Source organism: Dendrobates tinctorius, unplaced genomic scaffold (assembly GCF_039654945.1).
Source record: "Dendrobates tinctorius isolate UK_male_01 unplaced genomic scaffold, ASM3965494v1 ptg000037l, whole genome shotgun sequence".
In the NCBI taxonomy this organism is placed as follows: domain Eukaryota; kingdom Metazoa; phylum Chordata; class Amphibia; order Anura; family Dendrobatidae; genus Dendrobates; species Dendrobates tinctorius.
In genome coordinates this window covers 20,014,325-20,025,856 of record NW_027361705.1, presented here as the reverse complement: position 1 = coordinate 20,025,856, position 11,532 = coordinate 20,014,325, and the positions used below count along the sequence as shown (strand labels likewise).

The 11,532-nt window shown below is 40.0% G+C and overlaps 1 protein-coding gene across 1 annotated transcript; it reads right to left on the bottom strand.

Moving 5' to 3' along the window:
* Nucleotides 1-213: 213 nt before the first annotated feature.
* Nucleotides 214-9,072, bottom strand: LOC141088031 (uncharacterized). Its single transcript, XM_073573885.1, has 2 exons — nucleotides 8,815-9,072; nucleotides 214-3,584 (listed from the first exon to the last, which is right to left on the bottom strand). Exon 2 carries the CDS (start codon nucleotides 3,576-3,578, stop codon nucleotides 921-923), a length of 2,658 nt encoding a protein of 885 aa, XP_073429986.1. The 5' UTR covers nucleotides 3,579-3,584; nucleotides 8,815-9,072; the 3' UTR covers nucleotides 214-920.
* Nucleotides 9,073-11,532: the final 2,460 nt, after the last annotated feature.

Below are 11,532 nucleotides of genomic sequence, written 5' to 3'. Positions count from 1 at the left end.
AACTGTGCTGTGCTGTGCACCACCACCGTCAGAGACACTTGATTGCACTATGAGGGACCCTGTGCCAGTGCCCGCGCCCAAGAGTCGGCCTACCCACCTCTCCAGGGCAACGGCACTCGCACGGTGTCGTGCACTAGGTGGTGACCCCGGTGTAGAAAAATATATATATATATATCTTCTTGCACGGTTGAGAATCAAAAAGTAAAAGCAATGTTGAGGATAAAATAAATCTTGTTTTTAATTGTTCATTCAAAAAGTGATTACAAAAATGAAGAAAAGTAAGTTCATGACATGCAATAATTATTTGAAGAGAAAACGAGCATTGTTCTTACATATAGTCTTGAGCAGCTGTCCGGGTGTTCGAGAGTCTCAAGGGATATGAGATCTCCTGAACAAGAGTTAGACCGGCTTTATATACTATTCTGACCTATAAACTACAACCACATATGGTGGCTTGCCACTATGTTCATAAGTTCTTCCATATTAAGTGAACCGTAGTTATTTTAACAATATGTATACAGTTATTTATGCATTACCTTAGTCTGAGATATTTAAGCCTAAAGTCTGAGATCTTTAGAACCATTCATTATCTCTAAATAGTCACATTTTGACAGCTTTGACTATTTTGACCTATACATTTGACAAGAGAGACAGCTGTGTGAGCCAAGGAATCCAGAATAGCTCAGTCACACTCTAACCAGAGCCTCTGCTAGCTGGACTAGACTCTGTATATTTTTTATTATAGAAATACTGATATTTTACAATCCCCCCTGATTATGATTTGAGACATATCATAATCAATCCCAACTCATTCTCTCACCATTCGTATCACATTCATTCTTTATTCTGAAAACCTTGTATCACCATCTGCCCTGAATGTCATCTGAATTTTCAAACCTATTGTAAAAACAAAAATTAGATCAGAGAGTTATATTTTTTCGTTTTAACATCTCTCTTAAAATATCATCTTCCTTTTTCATTTCTACCTTTATATTCTTATAAATACTCCTAATTTTACACATAATAATTATTTGATATATTATACACAGCAAAACTATGATAAATAAAATAACGATCGGATTAGACAATACATTTCCTGCTGCCATTTTCGCTGAAGACTGTGACCAACTGGTTACAGATTTTCCTAAATTTCTCCACCAAGATGAGCCTGACATACTCGTCCATTCATGTTCAATATCATTTAGATTACCTTGTTCATGTCTAAATACAATTTCAGCTTCTTTTAATTGTTTTGTCAGCAGATTCAATAAACCCTTGTCTTTCTTTATTTCATTTGTCCACAAATCCCAAGGGAATTTATTGACTTGTGACAAATTGAACTGGATCGGAAGGATTTTCAGACGTCTTGAGCCTATTGACGTAATATTAATACTTCCTTCCTTCTTTGTGAGAGTTTTAACATTTCCCTCAATACAATATAAACCCATTGTCAGATTTTCGACATGTACACAAGATGAGAAGAATGCAGAAACTGCTTCTTTTCCTGACATGACTTGGAAACAAGTTTTGTTAGCGCTTACTGGTGTCACCAAGTCATGTATCGTGTGGACATTCTCAACTCTGGCATGACAAGAAGTATGATTATGGAAACATGAATGATAAATGACTTTATCCTGTCCAGGTAGACACATTACCTTGGAAACAAAATTTAAGCATGACGAAATGTCTAATTGTTCAATGTTTGTACCATCAAATGCAAAATCTGTGTACTGTAATTGATAATATAACAATTGTGTAGGGCTGACAGGAATTCCCAGAACACCTATAGGAACCAGGGTTTCTTCTCTTCCTGACACTGGAATCAGTGATGTTCCTACACAAATGTTCTGTTCACATCCTAACCACTTATTTACCCACAAATCTGTATGGTTTAACGCAAAGTTATATTCTATGGGCAAATTTCTTATTAGCCCTAAAGGGGTAATTCCACTTTGTAAGGCTTGTGCAATCATTTTCAGATTGGTGGAATATTCAATCTGAATTTCTAGACATGTTTTGGCCACTTGAGATTCCTGTTCACTTTCCATTAAAGCTAAAGTAGCATCTTGAAGATGTGATACAGAAAATCCCAATACAGTAGCAGTGTTCAAAACCATCTTTTCAAGGACTTGATTCAAACTTTTCTGAATCTTTACCCCTTTTCCTCCAATATACCCAATATTTTCCAGATCTGATTTAAGTGTATGAATGTCCATAGTGTTAATTAAACTTCCTACTGTTCCTAATCCCCCCAAAATACCTTCTAACACTCCCCTCTTACTCCTAACCTGTGTTGAAGTTCTTTTCCCAAACCATTGTTCTATTCCCATCTCCATGTTAGTGAGATGTGGTTGACACTGGGGATATCTAGAAGAGATTTTCCAGTTAGACATGTTAAAGGTCCATACCATGGTCAGAAACACTCCATCTCGTAACAGAGGTTTAGTTTGGAACTGATTGATCTGAAAAGGAGTAGATGGTTGAAATCTTGTCTGTGTGCATACATTATCTACTGCTGACCATATATTTACCTTTACATCTCTACATTGTTTGTAGTTATATTTCGTTAAAATGCAACATTGGTAAAGTCCAGAATCCTTAGGAGATGGATTATCTACAGAAAAAATAAAATCCTTATTTAACCATCTCACGTTACCGGATTGACCTCTGTGTATAACATTTGTTGGACCATTTGAAAAACTTCCCAAAAATGATTTATCTTTGGTCCATATTAACAAAGATTCTGAAGGTAGCTCTAACCTCGTGCTGCATTTTAGTAATAAAGGAGACATATTTTCTTGACTATATACTGCTTGTGGTGTAACCCTTACTTCTGGAGCTATAGTATTTGAAACTGTAAAAACTACAGATACCTGTACTTGTACTGGTTCTCTGGTTATCTGAAAATTCCATGTTTTTACCCAATCCTCGTCTCCTTCTGTAATAGAAAGAAATGAAGGATCTAAAACTTTCCCAAAAAGTTGTGTCTTTAACAAAGCATCTGTTTTGGATGTTTCAACTTTCCCTTTTGCGATCATATCATTTGTAATGTCGCCTGACCACACAGCTCTCTCTTCACCTCTTATCTCTATATTCCAGAATAACACATCTGTAGGACTACATTCCCATGTGCCTGTCTTATTATTGTGTATATAATCTCCTTGTAACTGTGTGAACTTCGTCTTAGGTCCTGTGGCTGCATGTAATATTATGTCAGTGTCATGTATGAAGTGTAGCTCAATACAGCATTTTGCACCAAAACCCATGCAAATGTTTCCAGTAATATCTACTGAATCGTCCGGTATGTCCTCATCTATTAAGCTTTGTAGATTCGTTCCTCTTGGTTTCCTTGGATGTAAAGTTCCTTTGAAAAGTTCCTTCACTTCACTAGTATTTGTTCCATGGTGTGAAATATCTTCAGCGTAGATCACAGTTGAAACAGTACAAAACAGCAGAAATGTGATTCCCATCAGATAGTAGCTTTTCCTGGGAAATTTCTTTTTCTCCTGAAGGATTGGTGTTGAATCCCTTCCATCAAGGACGTGGAGTTTCGTATTCCAGTTCTTATTGGAATCCATTTCTTCCTAAAAGAAATGCAGTATCATTATTTTGCAATATACAGTTTGCATTGATCAACATGTACCCACAATTTTTGTTGTCTGCGGGTATTTTTAACCACCTTAGATGCTCGTTGCACGAGTATCATCACTTGTCCCATGGTTTCGATAATTTCAAAGGGACCTTCCCAATTACTTTCCCAAGGTCCATTCTTCCTGAAAGTTTTAATCATCACTAGAGCCCCTTTCTTGAATTTGGATACATATGGTGGCTCCATTCTCTGCATTCTTGATGCAGCATGTGGAAGAATCGTTTTCAAATTTTCCTGTAACAATTGCAACCATTTGGACCTTGCAACAGCATCTTTTTGTGGTGTAGACAAAAATGGTTCATGAGGAAAAATCAATGGCATTTTTCTTCCTGTCATCAGTTCAAAAGGAGTAAACTGAGTTGTGGCAGAGGTTGTTCCTCTTACACTCAACAGTACAAAAGGTACTGCATCAACCCAAGTATTGCCTTTGTCCAATAACATCTTGGCAATTCTGGATTTTATTGTTCTATTCATCCTTTCCACAATACCAGCAGACTGTGGATGGTAGGGTACATGAAACTGCTGTCGTACCCCTAGAATAGCACAAACGGCTTGCATGATTTTTCCTGTAAAGTGACTTCCTCGATCAGAGGTGATCATTCTTGGGATCCCCCAAGTACAAAAGACATGATTAACTAATGCTCTAGCTGTAGACAAAGCATCATCTTTCCTGACAGGTAAAATTTCAACCCACTTAGAAAAAACATCTACCACAACCAATGCATACCTGAGACCATTTTTACCTGATGGTAACGGTCCAATGTAGTCGATTTGTAACGTAGACCATGGACCATCTGCAGGTGCGATTCGGAGTAGTGGCGGTTTCTGTCCTTTTGGTCTTGGATTAATTTGGGCACAAATGAGACATGATTGAACAACACTTTGCACTGTCTCTTCCATCTTTTCCCAGTAAAATTTCTCTCTGAGAATGCCTAACAATTTTTGTTGGCCCAAATGACCCAAACTTTCATGATTGTATTTTGTGAACTCAACCTGTAGATGTCTTGGGACAACAGGACGCAACTCCCCGTTTAAGTCATGACACAAAACCCCGTTTTCACAAACAAAGGGAGGTTTTGGATCAACCCGGGAAGCAACAAGAGATGAGTCTTTTTCTTGTTCTTCCGCAAAAGAAGGGATATGCGTGTCTGTTCTTTGAACTGCTGAAACCTCGAGCGGTTCAGGTTCAAACACCTCTTCTCCTGTCAGGGCTGCCTCTTTGGCTAGCATATCTGCGGTTGCATTTCCAACAGATAATTCATCATCAGATTTTTTATGGGCCGGAACCTTGACAATAGCAAAACCATTAGGGTTTTTTGATGCTATCCTGAAAATTGTCTTCAGTGTGTCACTGTGAACAAGAGTCTTATTAGATGAATCTACATAGCCTCTTTTTTCCCAAACTGACAAGTAATCTGTCAGTGATCTTACAACATAAGAGCTATCGCTGTAGATCACAATGGGACACTGATCATCTGCTTCATTCAGCTGTAGTACCATTTTTACTGCTTCTAGCTCTGCTCTTTGAGCTGAAAAATGACTCGGTAATTTGTGCTTCACAACCTGTCCTCTTTTGGGATAAAAAATGGCATATCCTGAATAATAGTGCCCATCTGAATAGAATCTGGAACCATCTACAAAAATTGGTTCGTCTGTTACCTCTGCTTTCCGTCTGAAAAGTGATGGACTTGGATCCTGAAAAGACTGTAAACAATCATGAGTTTGTCCTTCATATTGCATCAGCTGAGGAAGAACATATTTGGCCTTGTAATCTACCTCAATTTGTTTGGGAGACAATGACAATAACCAATGAGCAAATCTCTGATGTGACACACCTGGGATATTATTCTCAAAGAGAAGTTTTAGTGTAGAGTGAGGAGTTTGCAAAATGATTTTGTTGAACCCGACAATATGTTCGGTTGCTTTGACTGCAAAGTACACACCTACCAAGTGTCTTGCACAGGTCTCAAAACCTTTTTCAACAGGTGAGAGAAGTTTTGAAAAATAGCCCAAAATTCTCCACTCTTCTCCCTGTAATTGCAGTAATACAGCAGAAACAGATGTTCCTGATGTATGCACTTGCAAAGCAAATGGAGCCGAAGGATCTACTGTGGACAAAGCAGGTGCATTTTGTAAATTCATTTTCAATTGTTCAAATGAGGTTTGCTGTTCATCACCCCAAGGACCAAAGTAATCACTGTTTTCACCTTTCAAAAGATCATATAAAGATCTGGCCTTATCTGCAAAATTCTCAATGAAATCCCTTGAATAATTCATAAGACCTAAAAAATGTCTCAATGCCTTGTGTGATGTCGGAATTGGTAGGGAAGCAATTGCCTCAATTCTTTCCTGCAGTGGCTGCCTTTTTCCTGGACTCAACAGCACCCCTAAAAATCTGACCTCAGTCTGCATTAATTTGACCTTTTTGGTGTTCAATTTCAACCCTGCATCATGCAGCAACTCAAACAATTCTGTCAGAAGAGAAACATGTGTCTCTTTATCCTCTGTAGACAATAAAATATCATCCACATATTGCAGAATGCAATCAGGCCTCGAAAATCTGGATAATACCTTTGCCAATGCCTGATGAAAAACACTAGGTGACAAATGTGCTCCTTGAGGTAACCTGCAAAACAGATATTGCTCGTCCAAGAAAGTAAATGCAAACTTATACTGACAACTCTTTTCAAGAGGTATACTGAAAAAACCATTGCTAATGTCCAGTACAGAGAAGTATTTGGCCTTTGCATTTAACCTTGCCATCATGTCATGAGTATCTGCCACAATTGGTGCTACATTGGGGGTATGCTTATTGAACATCCGTAAATCCAATATCATTCGATAAGAACCATCAGATTTCAAAACACACCACAAAGGATTGTTACTTACAGAATTAGCCTTTCGGATAACACCTTGATCTAACAATTCCTGTATGATCTTTGACATAGAGTCAATTGATTCTGGAGGCAATTTATACTGACGCTGTGGCGGGGGATCACGCCCCTCCACATTCACGATAACGTCTTTCATTGTTCCAACCTGATTCCTGAACTGAGCCCAAAGAGAAGGAAAAAGCTGTACAATTTCTGTCAATACCTTGTCATCATTAGTGTCAGGCCACAAATGGTCAGATGACACCACATCATTCAAGCAAATACTTCCAACATGGCTATAATCATTAGGATCAATGACTACCGGTTTACAACCATTGGAATCTTTCCAGATCACTTGATTTCCTAGGTCAACTACCCATCCGAATTTCTGCATAAAATCTGTGCCAAGTATATTTTCAGAATCACGACAATACCAGATGTCAATTTCTGTTTTGAAAGAACTAGGTATTTCCAAAGTCACATTGGGAACTAAGGTTGCTTTAGTTCCACCTTTTCCACTGAAACCGACAATTGTACAAACTGGTGAATCTGGGTTTAGCTTCAAATCAAGGTTTGTAACACTTAACTGAGCTCCTGTGTCAATGAGGAATACAGCATTCTGTCCTGCTAAACTTACTTTCATAAATGGTCTTCCACAGTCATCCAATGTAACTCGAGTCACAAATTCCAATGGATGTGGTACAGGAATGGTCTGTGATTGTCAGAAAGATGAAGGAGATGGGAGAAGACCAGTGTCCTTTTTAAAAGACCTTGGAATTCTATCCCTTGACTCTGTTTCCTTCACTGTCATTTCTCTGATCTGTCTGATTAATGGTGCATATGGTGACTGTGTTTGTCTGTTGGCAGTATGAGCAGGTGCAGATAATTGTAATGCAGGTGCGGAAGGTGTGGTGTATGATTTTGGCATGAGTCCGTTTTCCCTTCCAAGCTTACCTGTTCCTTGTGTACCCATCTCTGATTCTGCTCTCAAAAATTTCCTGCACTGCCACTTCAAGTGTCCAGGTATACCACAAAAATAACAATGGATATTGTTCCTTTGTGTAGTATTTTTACCTCTATGCTCAATGTAATCCCTGCTCTTGGAGATTACTGTGGCTCTAGGTTTCAGTTGACTGTCTTCCTTCTCATGAACTACCGCTATTTTAGCCTTGACCTGATTTTGTTTCATGGATCTCCTTATTCTGTCAATAAAAACTGTTGCTTCTTGCAATGATGGCTGAGTGTTAGCCAATTGCACTGAGGCAGGATCTAAGTACTTGAACTTCTTTACAAAAAATTTGATCATGGATGCTGGCTCTTCGTGAGGCCTGAGATCCATTACCATCCTATAGGCCTGTTCAAACTTTACCAAAAAAGAGAATGGGTCTTCAGAAATATTTGTTTGTAAACTCCCTAAAATATCAACTGTAGGCATGTCTTCTCCAGTTGTAAACAATACTAATTGTCTAAGTCTTCTTTTGTACTATGTACCATTTCATTCTCATCATTTAATCTGGGTGTGGTCTGTAATCTTTTTCCCATATGTGAAGGTAACCAAACTTTGAATATTTTATTCTTTTGCTCATCATTCAGATTGTATTTGTCTGTGTTTGATTCAAAAGTGTCCGCATTATAAAAGGCATCCATCTTATCATTGTAATTTGGAATGTCTTTTACAATTTTCATTAGCTGATCGTGTATTTTCAGATTAATGCGTGCTGCTCTGTCATGTAATTTTTTCCGTTGTAATTCTACTGCCTCTAATTCCTCTACTGAAGCATCTGGATCTTGCATATTTGGTACAAATGAAGAGGCAACACCGTCCTCCTGTTTACCTGTTGATCTTGTGTTAGCAGAAACCCTTTTTATATCTTGTCGTAATTTAGACAATAACTCTGTCCTGGTATCTATTTGATCTTCCAATTGTTCTATGTGCTCTGACAAAATCAAACAATTTGGACAATCAAAGTAATCCCCGTCAGACTCTTGTGTATTACCTGGTGTGTCAGTGTGATTAATGTCTTGTGTGACAATACATGTTTTATAGGTGTTAGGTTCAGTTTTCTCAAAGACTAAGCTATTATACACATGAACTAGCTGCATAACATTCTGAAGTTTCCTTTGTAATTTTCTTACTGAGAAAAACCTTTTGTCAATTTTAACATTTTCTGCCTCACATTGATTATACAAACTAGACCATAATTGGGCATCCGTATGATTATGAACAAACTTGAAATCTATGTTACTTTTCTTAGCATAATCATGTATAAAATCCATTATATTTTTTCTCACCTATTGAGAGTCTTTCCCGTCAATGGATGGTCCTCTGTGTCCTTATGCAATCCTCAGATCTCCGTCTGGATGAGACGCATGCAGCTCTTTACGATCCTCACCCGTCGTCTTCAGGTTCAGTGTGATCTTTGTGCCGTGAAATAGTGGAATTCCTGAGGAAGCTTGTACAACAGGTGGTTTTTAGCAGAGTTCGTGCTCCCCCCTTGCACAATCGAGGAAGGAATGCCAACCAAAATTAGCACAAAAGATCAGGCTGGCTACGGCTCGCCAAAATGTAGAAAAATATATATATATATATCTTCTTGCACGGTTGAGAATCAAAACGTAAAAGCAATGTTGAGGATAAAATAAATCTTGTTTTTAATTGTTCATTCAAAAAGTGATTACAAAAATGAAGAAAAGTAAGTTCATGACATGCAATAATTATTTGAAGAGAAAACGAGCATTGTTCTTACATATAGTCTTGAGCAGCTGTCCGGGTGTTCGAGAGTCTCAAGGGATATGAGATCTCCTGAACAAGAGTTAGACCGGCTTTATATACTATTCTGACCTATAAACTACAACCACATATGGTGGCTTGCCACTATGTTCATAAGTTCTTCCATATTAAGTGAACCGTAGTTATTTTAACAATATGTATACAGTTATTTATGCATTACCTTAGTCTGAGATATTTAAGCCTAAAGTCTGAGATCTTTAGAACCATTCATTATCTCTAAATAGTCACATTTTGACAGCTTTGACTATTTTGACCTATACATTTGACAAGAGAGACAGCTGTGTGAGCCAAGGAATCCAGAATAGCTCAGTCACACTCTAACCAGAGCCTCTGCTAGCTGGACTAGACTCTGTATATTTTTTATTATAGAAATACTGATATTTTACACCCGGCCATGGGGGGGGGAGGCAGCACAGTTAGGGAGTTTTAGAAAGTGGCATATGTTGATGTTGGACATTCAGCTCATGCAAAAGGTGAAATAGGTCAAGTCTCAGGAAGAGGTGGACCAAAGCAAGCCATTTTTCTTTCACCCTATGTGTCATCAGGGGAAGGTGGGACAAAATCCTTGGAAACCCATGCGTGGTTCATTTTAATGAAGGTTAGATCATCCACATTTTGGGTTGACAGACGGGTCCTTTTTTCTGTCAGGATTGATCCAGCTGCACTGAAGACTCTTTCCGATAGCACACTTGCAGCTGGGCAAGCGAGCTCCTGTAAGGCATATTGTGCCAATTCAGGCCAGGTGTCCAGTTTAGCGGCCCAATAGTCAAAGGGGAATGACCTGTGTGGGAGAACATCGATATGGGAGGAAAAGTAGTTTGTAACCATAGTTGACAACTGCTGTCTCCTGTCACTTTCCATCGATGCAGTATTACCAGTTGTGTGAGCGGTACTTGAAAAATCAGTCCACAAGATTGTCATGAAACCCCTGTCTCCAACGCCACTTCTGCTGTGTGCAACACGAACACCTCTGGCAAGCTGCCCCCGGCCCGTACGGCTCGTGTGAGAACTATCACCGCTGCTGTGTGCTGGGAATGCCTCAAGCAACCGATTTACCAGAGTTGCTTGTTTATTAGCCAATATTAGGTCAAGGTTCTCCTGTGGCATGATGTTTTGTAATTTGCCTTTATAGCGTGGATCCAGGATGCTGGCCAACCAGTAGTCGTCATCATTCATCATTTTGGCAATGCGGGGGTCCCTTTTTAGGATCAGCAAGGCATAATCTGACATGTGGGCCAATGTTCCCGGTGTCAATGATGCACTGCGAGTGCTGGTTGGAAGAGCACTTTCTGGCAAATCCACATCCCTCCAGTCACGCACAAACCCTGTACCAGACCTTGCCACGCCAACATTTTCACTTGCCCCACGAGATGCATCCTCCTCCCCTAAGTAATCATCCCCATCATCATCCTCCTCCTCCTCCTCTTCTTCCTCCACCTCGTCCAGGAGAGGTCCCTGAGCAGACAATGGCTGAATGTCATCAAGGATTCCCTCCTCCTCTTCCTCCTCATCAACATTGGCTGCAGAAGCCTGCTCCTTAAGGTGCGTCAAAGTTTGCATGAGCAGACGCATAAGTGGGATGCTCATGCTTAGGATGGCGTCGTCTGCACTTACCAGCTGTGTGCATTCCTCAAAACACTGAAGGACTTTACAGAGGTCTTTCAGCTTCGACCACTGCACACCTGTCAACTCCATGTCTGCTCTCAAAGTGCCTGGCCGTGTATCCTCCCACAAATGCATTATGGCCTGCCTCTGCTCGCACAGCCGCTCCACCATGTGCAGGGTGGAGTTCCACCTTGTTGCAATGTCGATAATGAGGCGGTGGTTGGGAAGGTGGAGCAATCGCTGCAGCTTCTGCATACTAACGGAGTGTACAGGCGACCGGCGGATGTGCGCGCACAGTCTTCGCACCTTCTGGAGCAGGGCTGTTAACTCCTGATAATTTTTGAGGAAGCACTGCACCACCAGGTTCAAGGTGTGAGCCAAGCAAGGTATGTGGCTGAGTTTTGAAAGGGCTATGGCTGCCACAAAATTACGGCCGTTATCACTAACTACCTTGCCTGCCTCAAGATGTACACTGCCCAGCCATGACTCAGTTTGTCGCTTCAAGTACTCGGCCAGCACCTCGGCGGTGTGTCTGTCGCCCAAACACATCATCTGCAACACAGCCTGCTGACACTTTCCACTAGCTGCTTGATAGGGGGACACCTCGTGTGCAA

What these genes read in the sequence shown, in the direction of transcription:
- LOC141088031 (XM_073573885.1), bottom strand. Translation starts at nt 3,578, where the DNA reads ATGGATTCCAATAAGAACTGGAATACGAAACTCCACGTCCTTGATGGA.